General features: G+C 45.2%; 1 protein-coding gene across 1 annotated transcript in view; it reads right to left on the reverse strand.

The window, feature by feature from the left end:
- The window catches only part of LOC146185285 (ceramide synthase 1-like), a 50,269-nt gene extending 34,444 nt beyond the window's left edge, over nucleotides 1-15,825 (reverse strand). Inside the window, exons 1-2 of the mRNA XM_084606232.1 lie at nucleotides 15,464-15,825; nucleotides 8,710-8,872 (exon numbers count right to left, since the gene is read on the reverse strand). Of these exons, the coding sequence (XP_084462358.1) occupies nucleotides 8,710-8,872; nucleotides 15,464-15,697 (397 nt within the window). The 5' untranslated portion in view covers nucleotides 15,698-15,825. The remainder of the gene's footprint in view (nucleotides 1-8,709; nucleotides 8,873-15,463) is intronic.
- Between the last annotated feature and the right edge of the window lie 1,683 nt (nucleotides 15,826-17,508).

Below are 17,508 nucleotides of genomic sequence, written 5' to 3' on the forward strand. Positions count from 1 at the left end.
TGACCCTTAGTTGAAGTCGGCGCCTGTCGTGTTCTTTTGATCCTCGTCTTTAGGGCTGTGCAATCGAGTGATCATTAGCGAGCTTTAGAATACGGCGACCCATTCCGTAAGTGGGATAGAGTAATAGCGGAGCGTGCGCACTATAATAGAGAATTGTGCTCCTACTGTCACCCGCGCTATTACCCTGTCCCCCTAAGCGGTAAGGGTACCATATTCTAAACCTCCCTATTGTTGATGCCATAGATATAGTAGGGATCGGAACACTCCTTGACTGGAGTGGAAGCTGCCAGCTCTTGTGGTCAACAGAAATTTGCTTTATCAAACGTGATTACAAATATGATAATGTAGCTATAATTAGCTGAACTTCACTCAACAGTCGCCCTTGTTTATTTTTTGTTCGTGCTTGTCCAATCTTGGAAACTAGAGCTGGTAAGTTACAATGTGCAGATAAGTGAATGATTGCCCATTTCTTCCTTTTGAGATGAATCGATATTTCGAAATAGATGTGAAATCCACCAAGAGGCTATGTATCGCGCAGGAGGCCGGCATGTATTCATGTTCTCTTCGGCACTGAGGAGGCGCATTCACACATGTGGGAAATGGGGGAAGGGGAGAGGGGGTTGTAAAGGAAGGTTTCCAGAAGAAAGGACCTAACAGGGACAGTTTTGTAGGCGCTTATGGCGGCCACTTCCTCACTCCCAATTGGATGCTCCACAGAGTCCTTATTTTATTTATTCTCTCTCGCGCGCGTGCGTGCGTGCGTGCGTGCGTGCGTGTGCGTGCGTGCGTGCGTGCGTGCGTGCGTGCGTGCGTGCGTGCGCGCGCGCGCACGCAATTAAAGGAACACAGTATTTTCAGGCAATTAGAATAAAATTTTTAACAATCAATCTCCTAAAAACATTTTTCTCCTGCAGAATTTCACTCGATCGACACTGAAATCTGATGTGAAAAGTATGCATGCTATGGAAGACGCTGACCTGTCCTGCTGCAGCTTCCCGTGATGATGCATGCACTTTCTGAACCAATATACTGGGTGGACTACTGTTCATTATTAGCTTGGAGCCTGACTTTATTGTACTCATTTCATAGGGCTTCACACATATGCAACAAGTATACTTTAGTATTGAGCCCGCCTTTCGGCTTCATGTGTTGGTAGTAAATAATTTCGTGATGTAGCACTTACTTGTACATTCACACATTTGCAACATATTAATCAGAGCCCAATTTTTACTCCATGCAAGAGCACCCGTGCTTACCAAATGTTTGCCTGCAAATGCCAAACGATTAGACGCATCGATCAGATTGCGTTCTGTCAGATTTGGCATGTGCTATAAATTGTGAAGTTTTCCATACCAATGCAGTACAGTGGTTTTGCTTCATATGGTCAAACAGAAGCACGTTCTTTGTATGCTTCGAAATTCTCACATGCTTCTGTCACTTTTGCTAACATGATCGGGCACCTTTTTGAGCACAGGAAGTCGAGTTGCTTCAAAACAAGGTTCAAATATAAAGTCAACAAATTGGGCGTTGAGACGGCGGGTGAGTGGACGCCTGGGTGACACGGTATCTACCTTACTCGAGATAAGGGCCCCATTCTTTTGGAAACGCGCTGCCTGCCAACGGGCTTTTAGAGCGTTAGCTCTGTTGCTCACTTGCGCCAGTGGCGCGTTTTTCTAAGAATCGTAAACAGTGCCATCACCATAGCAACATCGCTGTCTTCGTTGTGCCCGGGCAAACTAGATCGAACGCTCCACGCTCCCGGCCACAGCGGCAAAGCGCAGTAGCGGGCGATGCTAGGCAGGTATATCATTATAGCAAAAATGAACGCCGAACCAGCTTCCCTGCCGAATGCATCAACGGTTTACCGTAGACGCCGTAATGCTTCGAACAATCCACGGTATATCCCCCTTCACGAAGCGGAATTAGCTAGGAAGAGGACGGGACATCATGCACGTATAAAATAAATAAAATAAGCGCAAATAAAAGCATCAAACGGGAAACCAATTCAGTGTTTTCTCTCATATATATATATATATATATAGGGCCACTGATCAAGTCAAAGTATTTGAAGAAGACATAAACGAATGCTTTTTGTCTGATTTATCCATTGTGAACAACGAAGCTGTAGGGCTTCCGAAGCGTTAGTATATACGTTTTCATGAAACTTTGACTTGGTCAGTGACCCTGTATATTTTTTTATGCCACCACCTGATCAGACTGCATTTCGTCTAACTCTTGATTACAGTGGTTTCTCTCATTTGAGCTAAAGCTCGGCATTCAGTTCAGCAGCGTTGAGCCTCATCGTTTTTTTTTTCTTTTCGATTTTTAGTGAAGGGAATGACGGGAACGCAGTGGCAAAACCAGATTCAACATTACATATTTGTATTGAAGAAGCTTCACACGGCTGTTTTCTACTTGCCCATTCACCGGAAAAATCCCCGGCAGCTACTGTGGCACGTTACCTTTACTATCATCACCAGAACAATAGCCTCCTTTATGCCGGAACACAACATTCGGAAAAAAAAAAAAAGAAACATGACTGAAACGCTGGTGATTATCTTCGGCCGCCCACTACATCATTATTTCTCATTTTCTTTGGAGCCTGCACTGCTTGCGCTATATAGGAACTTCAGTAGGAAGGTTGAAGAGGCATGCTTGTGCATGTTCAGGTCTTCAAGTTGCACTTGGCAGACTGTCGAAACATTTTATCTGTACCAGTAAAGTGGCAGAGAGTGCAAGTATGCGTGCAATTTCTCCTAGGGAGACGCTCTTTGAAATTATATTATATTAATTTATGCAGTGTTATAGTTCCGTGCACTACAATTCATTTTATCGTAGAAAGGGGAAGATATTTTTTCTTCTTGCCAGTGAAAAAAAAAAAAGTCTAAATTCCACACCCTCACAATATATGCTAACACCACGGACATCTGAAGATAGCTTTGTGGCGGAGCTAAGACGAGGAATAACCAGCTCCGACAGCGTTCGGGTTCGAACTGCTTTTTTTTTTTTTCGCTGCTTGCACTGAGACGCTTAGTGCCAAATTCTTCTTTGTCCAGCGCCGTGCCGTTTGTGATAAAAGCGCGGCGCGAGGGGCGCTCCAAGAGGGGCTTTATCCAAGACTACAAGCAACTACGACCCTGCCAACCATTTTTTTTTTCGTCCCTCGGCTGCGGCGGCAAAGTCAAATTTATTCACACTTTTGTAACATTTGTTTTTCCTGTCCTGCCTAAGATATGGAAAATAAACAAACAGCAATGCAGTTGGGCTGATACCAGTAAATAAACTACACTTTAGCAGCCGATGCATTCTTTATCATGTGTACAGAGCGAAGCAGAATTTTAGTATTTCTTTTACCATTTCTATCTTTGTTCTGAACTCGTAAAATCTTCATATCATGCAATAAATTTATGCGGCACGTAACCTCTTATCCTCATTTGATAATTTCCATAGCATCAAGTTTTATTTTTCCTTTGAGGGTTTGCATGATACTGACCCTCTAACGAGTGTAAGACTGAAGCCGCGTTCAGACTACGTGCGCATTCGTCGTAAGTATCGTATTTATCGCAGTGCGCATAGTGGCTGGAACTCCCGTTTACGTAGCTTGCGACCGCGCATGTTCACACTGGGCCGTTCGGTAAGATGCGTTCTTTACGACCGACCAATCAGCGCTCTCAACATGGCGCCGGTTAGCAAGCGGCTGATAGCGGAGGTCTGGGCTCTTCAAGCTCAAAATGAGATGTGAAAGAAAAGACTGGACACACAAATGAAATACGAAAAAGAACAATGGGTATATTAACAATTAACAACTCGATTATAAATACACTTCGTTTCACACACGCACGTTCGCACACAGTTTTCAAACGTCCGCTCACCGTGTTGACGCACCGCTCACTCCTTCGCACATTTCACGCGCCCGCTCTCATTGTCGACGTACTGCGCACTCCTGCTCGGTGTCCCGTGATCGCACTCTCTCGCACCAAAACAGGCGTACGGTACGCCTGCATCCCTGCTTGCGATTTTACCAGTGCCCCGGAGCGATCTTGGAGACGGGCCGGGGCGGTGACTCAAAGGCCGTACTACTGACTCCAAACAATGAGCCGGGGCGCGCGGCAGGCTCGGAAACGTCCAAACGTCCGCGGAACCTCGTCCCCCGTCAGAAAATGCTGTTTTGTTTTTCTCTTTTACGGTGAGCTTCTTTCAAACTTCGACGAGTCCGCACCAGCTCCGTTCTGCGGCCCGACCGCAACGTCTCCCCGCATCGGCCTTTCGCTGGAGGCCAACTGTTTCCTCACTTGTCAACGGAGCCGATGGGGTGCGAGAATGCACGGGGATGAAGCGGGCATCCCCCGCCTCCATAGCCTCACTTTTCTAAACTAGAGGAAACACTTGCTTGTTGAGAGAGCTTGTTCGCGCATGAAAAAACGGATTGATAAACCACTTACTACTTTGACTCAGCGCACTGGCAATTTGCAGCCAGGCATCGTTTTGCACTTCTCTCTGTGCGATTTCAGCTACTCGTAGTAGAGACAGTAGAGAGCCGGCCTCAGCCAAACTTTTTTTATGAGAGGCTGATAATTCCACAGCGAAGATTCCGCACTGCACATGACCAAGCTGCGGACAGACACAATCACCGACACAGACACAAACACCGACAAAACACCAATAACACCGGCGAGCCGAGACACTGCAGCAGAGTAGGAGCGTTGGATGATGTCGCCTACTAGTGGTTTGCGCGCGAAATCTGAAAGGACCGGAAGCCCCGTGACCGGAAAGGGAAAACCGAAACGGCTGTGCGCATTGGTCGCGCGTAACAGACGTATCTGTAATAGTCGTAAAAGTCGCGGGTCCTCCGACATTTACGCCCACGCTGGCTGCGTACGTTGCGCATTTTACGCTCAATACGACAGCAGTCTGAACAGACACGTTACGTTTTTTGCGCTTACGCTTACGATCCTTACGAACGATACGTGCGTTGCGCACGTAGTCTGAACGCGGCTTGACTCGATAATAAGAATGCAGAGATTTCGCGTTGTCTGGATGTATCTCTAGCTACTAGGTTGAAATTATGACAGCACTGTTCTTTGAATTGCTCATTCCGCTTAGTCGTTTCTGAGGAAGGAAAGAGGCCTCCTTTGTTCGTCGGTTTCCCCATGTTAGCGGCTATTCGCTTCTCGAGCGAGGCAGCCCCATAAGCAGAAAGATGCCTGCTTTTGCCAAACACAAGCATATATCATGTGTGTTACTAAAAAAGCTAGGAACGATAACGAAAGCCACTACTTGTACTGGACAAGAAGCCGGGGCGCACCTCAGCTGCACGCGCGAGAGCCTTGGCTGGCAACGTTTCGGCACACAAACACTATGACACACTTAATTCGAGGCGATAAATAAATCTCAAAGCAAGCAAGTGTACATTTGTCAAGGGACCATTTTCAAGTAGCGCTACTGCGCATGCGCGAAGCACCTGCACCTCAGTTCGACCCGACAAATCGACCCGACTCGCCAGTATTAACCTCTCTGTCCCGATGGAAAGGAAAGGGCAGAGAGAAAACGTAGAAGCACAATACCATCTCGAAAATACCCCTTGATTCAGGGTGTTTGTGGCGCCATCCTCGTAATTTTTCTGAACTGCGACATTTTAGTGCACATAAAATTGCATAGATGGCGCTACCTACTAAAGTTATCATACGTGGCTCTGTTATTTCACTATTATTTGCTTTTTGTACACTTTGTAGTTGATAATTGTTAGCGGTTGAATAAAGGAACGAAAGCCCGAACCTTCAAGTTATATTCGCCAGAAACAAACAAGCCATGGAGCATTTCAATCATGCTTAAAATACTTCATGAAGAGCTCGCGCGCTTCAAGTGAACCACGAAAAAATTAGCTGAAATCACCCTGACAGTGCACATTCCTCGAGAGTCGTAGAACAAAACCGATGCTTATCCTCTGACAGCAAGGTGTAAAGTTTTTCCACGCGAAATTTCAGCACAGATAAAAGCTTATTACTTGAACAGTTTAGCATTTACTTTTAGCCATTTTACAAAAAACGCTAATTTTGATCACAAATAACTTTTACACTAAATGAAGCAGACAGATGATATTTTCAGGAAAAAGCGAACTATGTACGACCTCCAACTGCGCAAAAAATCTCCGCAGCAGAATGCATATCTTGAAAGTTATTGTTTGTATAATTACCTGTTTTATACACTTTTCACAGGCACGTGGCTAATAAACTATGTGATACACAGTAATAAAAATGCTTAACTTTGTTCATTAACATCTAATCTGAAAACACCTCGAACGGTTTTTTTCTAGGTGCAAAAGATTTTGCACAATTTTGCTTTTCCCGAGACAAGTAGAGCTGAAAAGCCGTTTCTTACCTTCGTGTTTTCCTTTACAGCTTAAACATCGTTGCAGTTATTTATAAACCAAATGCACCACTAGAAAGGAGAGGAAATAAACTTTACAAATATATTAAAGTTACACTTATAAACTAAACGAGTGAGGCGCAGTGGGCGTATGAATATCACCAAAAATGTCGTCTCTTTCCCGCTGGAGTGGGACCGCCACCTTAAGCTCGCTAGCCCACTCCCATAAACCAGCTAAAGTCCAATACGGGAAAGAGGTCTTGCACAGCGATATCCTGCCGTACCAGCCATGAACAAATTCATCAACATGCTCCAGCAAAATTCATACTTAGTCCCTCCACCGAAGTTACTGCTGCTCTGGACAGTAAGTATAGACAAATAAAGGCCATTTAACCAGGCAATAAACAAAATATACTTCTTCATTCCAAAAGAATGCGATTCCTCATTATTCACCTCAGACATATGAGGCATCCATGAGCTCGACAAACTAAATCCTTTATTCAGCCCATATCCGAAGTCTCTATGGTGGTGCAAGCCCCCTAGAGTTACTGCATAAATTCTGAGAGTACCACCAATCTATTTCCCCGCGTCGCCAAGCTTGAAAGAAGCAGGGCTGCTGCTGCTCAATGTTGCCAAAACAGCGGACATCATAAGTTGCAGGAATTTTATACATGGCAGAGGAATTCCTAATTCTCTGGGCTCTCTTCTAACACACGCAGCTCATGCACAAGTTGGCGCTCGACCACGTTATGAAAATTTATGCCGAGTGCCCATTCACATCATTTCCAAACCTGGCTATTCCAACTATGGAGAAGTTAGATTTAACGTCAACAATAATGAAGTTGCAAATTCATCTAAACAGGGAACAACGGACACGATTTCAGTGCTAGAAACGTAAGTCAGAGGGCAGTCATGAAGCTTCCAAAACCGGCAAGGGGAAGAGGACTGTCGCTGTACTCCAAAACCTGTCTTCGATTCACTAGACACTTGTGAATCGAAGCCACCCAGTACTGTGTCGAACTATACCAGCTGCCACTACTTGGGTGGACACCTGCACTTTGCTGTGAAATAAGGAATGAGGATGCCGAGATTATAGTCTTCCCCATGAAACTGTAGTAAGCATAAAATACAGCAACACCTGCTCAGGGAACTTTCTCCACTGTGTGCAGCACCAGCATAAATCATCAAATGACACGACAAAGAACTCAAACCCTCATCTGTAGGCCAAAAAAAATGTTATTCACGTTGGCCAGAAAGTGCACGCATTTGAAAATACACCCTATACAGCCATGTGATTCAAGCGGGCCTCACAATGGGCACCAGTTTTTAAGAGAACTTATTTTCTGCAGAAAAAGGCAATGGGCTTGCAATCTTTTGCTTATTAACTACTTAACTACATAGTCATAGGAGAAAATCAGCAAAATGCAGATGTGCATGTTGAGACAGTGTATTGTTAGACAGTAATGCTTCAATTTGCTTTGCACACCTCTATTGACTGAGGGTTTCCACATTTTCACTAAACATCCCCTGCTAGCATAGCACAGTTCAGCCTCTTGGGACAGTAACTCAGCTAACTGATAGTTAGGCAGCAGTTCCACCTCTATCTTCAACACACAGACCATGTGACATCCCCCTTCCTCACTCAGTCCACAACCCAGCCATAACACAAGGCATAGTTCCTTTTCAAAAACCAAATTCCACTTACATTTTGCCAAATAAATATTTTGCATGATTCCTATCGTTTTGTTTTATTGCCGATAGTAGTTCCATACGCAAGCACTCCACGAGTGTTTTGTCAGTAATTATAAGACTACAAAATGGAAATCCTTAGACTTTTTTTGAAAAGAAAAGGGGCAAGATAAACTGCCAGATTTGACTGCAAAGAAATACCACATTATATCATTGAAAAAAAAAAAAAAAAAAAAACAAGACTGACAATTTACCTGCAGAAAATAACATCATTGCGAAGAAGATCGGCAGTGGCACAAGAGGAGCCCTCGCGCTAGACCAGCCATTACATCATCTTTCCCCCAGTCGCCATGTTGTGCAGTCTTCTTGCTTGTCACCACGTAACAATATTAACTAGATCAAAAGAAAAAAAATTAAAACCACTCTCTGAAATAAATACCGCAAAAAGATTGTTGAATTTTCCCAAAGATAAAAGATGGAAAATTCCCACCCCTGCTCATATGGCATAAGAAAGCACTCAGACACCAACTGCAAAGCTTTCTTCGCTCACACTTTCTCTTTGCATTAGAAAACAATGGTTTCTTTTTTTTTCCTTTTGTTCTCTGAAGGGTGAGTGCGGCGTTGCCGAGATGAAAGAAGAAAAGTGGCACTCACCATCCCATACAGAGAATGGTTGCTGGAAGAAGCGGTACTTCCCCTGTAGGACCACCACATACACAGTGAGCAGCCACACGCAGCCATAGTAGAGGAGCTTCCAGGCACTCTCGGGCAGCTTGGCCACACTAGACGGCTCTAGGGACAGCCGCCAGCCTAGAGGCTGCACACAGAAGCGGATGACACATTAGGGCAGAGGTCAATGTGGACCCAGCATGACGAGATCAGCCATCACTAACGGACATGTAACAGGGGCAGCCTTATTTCAAAAATTTTGCTTTGGTCACCGCTAAGAAGATTATGTGAAAGAGTTCTGTCAAAGTTGCACGGCCACTCATGATATACTGCACTCCCATATGAAGGTGTTTAAAATAAACGTGCCAGAGAGTGCATGCGCTCGGCTATCATTCTTACTGTTCCAAATAAAGTACACGACATGTACTTGAAAATCTCAACTCGCTGCAAGCAATCCCACTGCCTATATATATCCTCTCTTTGGTGGTCTTATTTGAGTTTCTGGTGCGCTTTTCTTTGCTATTTTTTTAAGCATGGAGGACTGCAAACAGATACAAATAGACACATATTCAATTTTTTATTTACTTAATCATGAACCCACAGCGCAACATGTAAGTAACCTGCAAGGACCCTAGTGCACAAAGCACTTTGAAGTCCTCACTGCATCACACTGATTTTGACATGGCAAATTCCAACAACACTTATGGCATTATGAGTATATGTGTCTTACCCACCGACTTGGTCAAAAGCCAAAGATATCTAGTGGCACTAAAGAACAATTAAATATGGTGTGGCATAGGCCTTTTAAGAACCGACTGAAGGCCTGTAAAGCACTTGATTGAGAGTGAAGAGTGGAACTATTTCTTTTTTCCCTTTTCGTCATGATTTTTTTCCTTGCTAGACATAGCACCTGTGCACTTCCCTCTTTTTGCTTTTATTTTTTGCAAAAAGTGGCCACCAACTTTTCTTTCCTGTTTCTGAAGTGACACCTTCAATGCCCTATATATAATTCAAGTTCATTATAGGTATGTTGACAATTTTAACTTTATTGCATTCCTTGACATCACAAGAAACAAACTGTGCACCTTTTAGAAAGTTGCCTGCACCAAAGTTTCTTAAAAGCTCTTCACAAAAACTTCAATAACACGCTGCACAAATGTTCAAGGAATTGTTTTACATACAAGTCTCATATTTAGAGACAGCACGCAAAAATACCTGAATGCTGCCTCCACCTCCCAATTTACAGACTTATGGGGAAAAAAAAGGGTATTCATTGTGCAAGTGAATACAGTAATTCCTGTACTGAAATATTTCAGGTGTGAAATGTGCCGCCATCAATGAAGCTACAGTAATGTACACACCGTCCGTCTGTTGTGCTCATCGCAAATATGTGCTGCTCCCGCATGCCATACTAAACATTTCTGGTGGTATTAGCGTTCTGTACGTCGCCAACATGTTGCTTTTTCCAGCGACATTATTTTGAAGAGAATCGCTTGGCACTGTCGATATCATTAATCCCACCGACGCCTCTAGTGTTATTGCAGACCCTACAGTGCATCACATTACCACCCTCATTCCTCCCACTGGAGTCACCGAATCGACCAAATCTGATATTTTCGACCGCTCTGTCGACGCATCGTTGCCGCCTACCCAGCACAACGAGCTCGTTGTCTTGCTTCAACGATTCAGTACCTCCTTCGACTCTCACCAAACTTCGTTGGGACGTACAATCGCGGTTCGCCATCATATCGACACCGGCCTCCATGCACCACTGCGCCAGCGCCCCTACAGAGTCTCAGCCGCTGAACGCCGTGTTATCGATGACCAAGTGAGTGACATGCTCGAGCGCAGAGTGATCCAGCCTTCTCACAGCCCGTAGGCTTCACCCGTCGTTCCAGTAAAGAAAAAAGATGGCTCCATTCAGTTCTGCGTCAACTACCGTCGGCTCAACAAGATCACTCGGAAGAACGTTTATCCCCTCCCACGCATACACGACGCCCTTGACTATTTGCAGGGAGCTGAATACTTTTCTTCGCTGGACCTCTGCTCTGGCTATTGGCAGGTGCCAATGGCTGAAGCCGACCACCAGAAAATTGCATTCATAACGCCAGACAGTCTATATGAATTTAATGTCATGCCTTTTGGTTTGTGTAACACTCCAGCCACATTTGAGCGCATGATGGACAACATCATCTGGGGCTGAAGTGGCAGATATGTCTCTGCTACCTAGATGATATTGTCATTTTCTCGAAGAACTGCCCATCTCATCTTCTTCGCCTTGATAGTGTTTTTTGATGTCTGAGCGATGCAGGCTTGCAGCTAAACTTGAAGAAGTGTTGATTCGGTGCTAGACACTTGGTGATACTCAGCCACGTCGTGTCCAAGGACGGAGTCCTGCCGGACCCTGCCAAACTTTGTAAAGTGGCAGAATTTCCCAGGCCCACCTCACTAAAAGAACTGTACAGCTTTGTAAGGCTTTGCTCGTATTTCCACCGTTTCGTCAGAAATTTTGCCGAAATTATTGCCCCCTTGACCCACCTTCTTGCTGGAAGCCCTGACTTGTCGGCCTGGTCACCTAAGTGTGATGGAGCTTTTACTACACTCCGTCGACTTCTGACATCTGACATACAGTAACAGAAAAAGAATGTCTGGCGATTGTTTGGGCCACAACTAAGTTTTTTCCTTACTTATATGGTCGGCCATTCGATTTCATCACCGATCACCATGCTCTATCTCGCTGTACTCCCTCGAAGATCCTTCCAGCCGCCTCGCCCGCTGGGCTCTCCATTTACAAGACTATGACATTCGTATCCTTATTGCTCTGGTCGCAAGCACTTCAACGTAAACGCCTTTTCACGCTCCCCTGTGACCTCTGACCCTGAACCACACGCATCTCTCACGCATCTCACGTCATGCATCTCTCTTATACAGGATACAAGTTTGCAACAACTTTCCAGACGATCGTGCTGCACCTAATTCTGGGTGCTGGCACTGGAAGACAAGTATCCCAATATGTGCAAACAGTAATGAAGTTGCCTAAATACAAGTGAAAATAAAAGCAGCATCTTTCATGAGTAAGAAAAAACATTAGCGATACTCTTCAGCAGACAAGAACACGCGCCTCATCTAACCGGACCAACTCTGAGCCCTATGTTACTTCTGGTGACTGATGGCAACTGGCACGTTTTCAGTTTCAGTATCAGGAATGGTTATTATTGCAGTTATTTTCGACAAACTCACTCGTGTTTCAGTAGTGTTGTGGACTAAATATTTTTGCTACCCACACTTGCACGGAGCAGCCTTAGAATGTAATGAAAATTAGCTGGCCTTTAAAGGCAGTTATTTGGGCTTGTCAATAATGCATTATTAAGCATTTAAGTATGCAGAGTGGGCCGTAACCCTAACAAGTCTTTTAGAACATGCGGCAGAATGCACAGACCATTTTCATCTGCGCTGAAGTGTTGCCTGAAATGTTCTTGAAGCCCTAGATCTCAAGGCCCCCTAATAAGTGCTCAGCCAAATAAAACACAGACTTGTGACAGGAGGGGTCAAACACTGTGCTGCCTCATCCCCCCCAAACCCCTTCCACATGTTCTGAGACTGTAAATGTGGTTCTGTCGCATATTAAGCTTTCAGTTGCAGGACAGAACTATGTTTATCCTCTCCTCTCAAAAGTTTCTGTTTTTCGAGGTGGTCCTATTTGAGTGTAAATCTCTTCTGACTAGTCCAGTTTGCTGTCCTAATTTAACATTCAAAATCTGAACACAACAACTGCCGAACCATCTAGGTGCATAAAAACCTCCTAGACTTATAATTCTCTGCAAGAGAATTCTCGGGAAAATGATAGTCTGTATAGCTCCACGGTTTTGACCAAGTACAGCCTTTGTCAAAAGTGTAGAGCCCAGGGGGTCTGCTTCTGAGCCGTGCAGTGCTGCTGATTTACCATCAGTGGAGGTCCTTCCCATTGGAGAGGGTAGGAGAGAAAAAAATCTCGTTATCATCAAGAGATTTGGAACACTGGAAGGTTTCTTGTAAGGTTTAGCAGGAGCACTAAAGTTAGAAAAAAAAAATACTGCTTGAAATCCCAAACCCTCCCTTCTCCACTAAATAAGCTTCCATGCCTGATAATGTCCAGTACACAAAGGTGATACAAGCCAAGCCCCATGAATAAAAATCCGCTAGAACTACATCATCCACCAGAGTATATGTAACTGTAAGGTAGAGCTAGTTAGATGAAAGGACTTGCACTTTAAAGAAAACAGGGAGAGAGGGCTGCTTAAAAATTGAGTCTTTTCGAATAAACACTGCAAATGCTCCTATATCTCAGCCAATAGACTTGAGTTTTGGTCAGCAATCGTAGTGATTGTGAGTTATCAAAACCAAATCTGCCAAGGACAATGTAGCAGCACTGAACCACTCATTAATACAACACACAGATTGTTGAAGCCACCACGTTTAAAGCATAAAGCTCATTTTCCAGTCTATAAGATGCACCTTTGTATAAGACACAGCCCTCATATTTAGAGGCTTTTGTGCCGCATTAAAGCTGTCTTAAACATATTTAAACAGCCTGGAAGCTGTTTGTGCTGCACCCATATTTCATCTAAGAACACTGCACAAAATAAAAACGCATATAAGTTGTACCATTGTAAAGGACGCACCAGTATAATTTTTGTTAAAGAAAAGAAATGCTTCTTATACACAGAATGAGGTAGTAATTCAAGATGAATGTGCTAACCTGAAAGTAGAAAAATCTACATGTGTTATAGCACCCTCTGCACTGAAGAAAAACAATGCGCCTCTAATAAATTCGTTATGAGCCGAGACGTTGAGCGAGTGCTATAATCCCCTTGTTTCGTAACTGCCACTTCAACACTGGTGTTCTTAAAAAACCGATGTAGGAGCTTCGATTTTTAACTACTGAAGGTTCTCGTTTCGGTTTTCTTTTTTTTTTTTTTTGCGTAAGTGGCCAATGTACCTGTTTGTTGTGTACTATCACAGCAAAGAAAGCATCAAAGTGACAGAGAGAAAAGCTACTGCTAAGGAGACACTAAATGACCTACAAAATGCATTATGCAGTGAATGGAAATGAAAGAGTAATGGATAGCACTTCTCCACAAGTTTCCTCAACACCTGGCGCCTTAGTCTAGGACTGTTTGTTCAGGCAGCTTCAATCCGTCTCTGCACAAACAATGTGCCTCGAGCCCCGAACCATGCATTTTAGCCCATATACGGAAATAACAATCCTGCATGAACAGGCAGCTGAGATGATTGTTTTATAGTCTTCTCCACAATGAAGAAGCCATTTTTTAATGGAAGTATGCCAAGTGGTTAACCAAAGGAGACAACCACCTGCTTTCACATCACTGTGCCAGTCAATGTATGGTTGTTAAGTTTTATGAATATAGCCATCACAAACATTGAGAAGCAATGACATGTGGCATCAATGTGCAATGAAGTTAACAAAAACTGATTCTGTCCCGTCCTGTTTCCATCACATACAAATGACAAATCACTTTAGACAAGCTGCAGGCTATTCACCTGTGCAATTATGCTATTATGCCATTTGAAAACACCTTGTTCCCATAGGCTCTATTAAGAATCGTGAGTGTCATCTAGGCATGGCTCAGCTTGAAGATGTAGTTATGTTATTCTCACACAAAATACATCTTTGCTGGACATTTAAGCCAGTAGTCACATTCTCGTCTATTTTCCAAAATGCCACAGAATGCGACACCGCGCAGTTCTTTCAAGTCATGCCTTCACTTCATTGTAATTTTGTTCTAGCTAGCTAGTCCAATTAAAATTGACTGTCAGGATCTAGTGCAATTGGGTCGTGCCTGGCCCGAGCTTGCAGCCTACACCAATGGACATTAAAGTTCCATGTCTCTCTCTCATACATGGCAGACCCGCATGACCTAAAATGCATTTACATCTCCAGTTATGTTGGGTTTTACCACACCGAAAACCAACTTCAAGAACAGACGAAGCGCTTGGTCCTGTGGAAACTAACCCATCATTTACGCAACACGTCTTTCAAGCTCAATCTTCGCTTAACACCTCATTGCTGGACTGGGCCTTGATGTTACTGTGAAAACCGAAGAAATCGAAGAGGGAAAAAAAAGTTCATTCACTGGAATGATCAATATGAGCTAAAGTGATTGGTAAAGAATGCGCACTGCAACCACTAAAGCAGGTTTCACTTTCCCCAAGACAAGTCCGGTATGCAAATGCACAGCGGTGAGCACTTGACACACGAACGCAAACAAAAGAGAAGAACGGACGTGGCGCCAGCCCGAACTGTACTTCACTCACCACTCTACACAACTCGCCGCTGATAATCCGGGGCACGAACGAACACACCGGAGAAATAGCTTAAGTGGCACACACAAAAACGCCGTTCGCAGTACCGCCCGACCGAGCGCTACTACAAGTGATCGCGAGTGCCTTGTCTGGCAAGACCGGTGCGCCGCGGCTAGTGTTGGGCACCGGCGAAAAGTGGGCCCCGGTGAAAACCACACCAGCCGCCCTGTGGCCGTCAGATCGGCCTCAGGTAAATGGGGAGGGTGTCCAATCCACGGGTGGGCGCGTCCGGTCGCCTCGTGACAGTCGGCCGAACACGACGACGCGCGGATAGCAATGGTAGCGCGCGACGAAACAGCGCGGCGGCCACGCAGTGATGACTGCAAACGGCTGCAACAGGCGAGGGCAAACGCGCGTTCGCAGTTTTGAGGGTTACCTTGAAGACACGATCGGTGAGCAGCCGCCTGCCCAGAGTCCAGAGGACGGCCAGTGCTAGGACCACGAGCAGGTCGTCGAGAGGAATGGGCCACGGCCGCTGAGGCCCAGGAGAGGTGACAGGCTCCGATGAGCCGTTAGTCACGTACAGTCCGTAGTGGCATACGTTGTACACGCCTCGCAGCACATCGAGGTACGATGGAAGAACATCCCACTGCCCATCGTAGCCGGACATGGCTTGACAGCACCCCAACAAGCGCCGATCTTGCGTGGAGCTGCTCGCACCCCGTACGCTGTGTCGACCCAACGAATGCGCTCCTTCGGGCTGCACGCGAGAGAGGGCGCGGTCGGCCGTCTGGGGGCCGCGCTTCCCTGCGGTCGCCCCTTGTATCAACTACCGTGCGTCGGCGTGTACTCCTTCTTTATTATTTTCTGTTTACTCAGAAATGAGCAACGGGATGCGGTTTGTGAATCATGCGTTCGAAAGTGAGGAAGCAGCACACTTCGAGTTGAGAGAGCCGAAGCTCGAAAACCCGCCATGTCCTTCAGATTCCACTGCACACAAGGACAGGGCGCCCGAAGGAGGAAACTGTTTGTGGAACGTATTTCTGCAGTGGTGCTCGATTTTAGCGTCTTGTTTCCGCAGCTTTTGCATTTTCCGCACCTCACGGGTAACAAATGTTGGTCAGGCAGAATTAAAGTGGATATACATCCGAGCACTCATCAAAGTCTGGCAGCCGGTACATATGTGCGCTCACGCACAGCACAACTGATAAAACGCCGGCTGGAGGAAGAACGCGTTTACAGCAAAGTGTGCGCAGCACTTGGCGGACGACGCGAGTCACGTTGCCAGCACCGCCGCGCACAATGACCCCGTGGCGCTCGGCCACAAGTTCAGCGTCGGCGAGCTGTGAACTTTCGGCCCGTAGCAGCAGCGGCAAAACCCGAACCCCCGCGAGCGCCTTCCGTGGTGCGCGCGCACGCACACACACCGGGAAAACGGCCTCGTCGTCCCTGATAACGAAGCCCTCCTTGCGACGCGCGTTGATGCCGCGCATTTTACCCGGGACGAATGCTTTCTTCCGAGTTTATAGTTCAGAAGCGATATATACAGCTACAAGAAAATAGAATGAATGTAGGAGTCATATTAAGAGGCCCAATTGTAAATCTGTTTGATCCTGCGTTAGTTGATCCTGCTTTTTAAATATCGCTCCAAACTTTCAGGTGAGAGTTGTCAAGCGCCACTAAGTTCTTACGACGGCAATAATGAAAGACGCGAAGTTTAAAAATACGATGTGACAGCTATAGGTCACTCCCCAGACAACATACATACGTCCCAGGGACATTCCAGGGATTCCGATTATGGGAGATTCGGATGTCCTAGGGAAGTCCCACAGAAATCCCCAAAACATCCCAAATTAAACAAGTGACTTCCTCAGGACATCCCAAACAATACCGAGGTGGGAGATGTTTGAGGTATTTTAGGAGCTTATTGGGACATTGTTTATGAGATTTTCCACGACTTGTTATTTTAGGCCCTGTCTAGCGAGGCCTCGTAAGAAGCATGCAATTATATGTTGTCTTCCAAAAATGGTTTGTTTCCAGTTCTCAAAATAAATCTCAGCTCATATGGTGTTATAAGCAGACTCAAGATGCCATCTTTAATTTGTATGTGACAATTCGGGAAGGGATGATGTGGGAAGAATTTGAGGCAGAGTTGAATTTTAACGGGAAAAGCCACATGCTGGAATTCACCCTTCTCAACATTCCAAGTTATAGTTATTTTGGGTTGAACTAATGATTCAAACGTGTGTTAATGGTATTTGGCTAAAAATCATCATACATAGTCGATGACCGCCCGGTGCAAAGCAATATTCGGGGCATTGAACACTGCATGCTATACATGTTTTCCGCCTATGCCATATACCGGGTGTCGTGTCTATGTATAATAAAGACAGCACAAACTTTCAGGTTCTTGACAAATTGCACGCACAAACTTACACAGTCGCATTTAGAAAAGCATAGAGGAGCCACCCTTTTGAGATC

The sequence above is a fragment of the Amblyomma maculatum genome, chromosome 6, assembly GCF_055883805.1.
Source record: "Amblyomma maculatum isolate TAMU_Amacu chromosome 6, ASM5588380v1, whole genome shotgun sequence".
In the NCBI taxonomy this organism is placed as follows: domain Eukaryota; kingdom Metazoa; phylum Arthropoda; class Arachnida; order Ixodida; family Ixodidae; genus Amblyomma; species Amblyomma maculatum.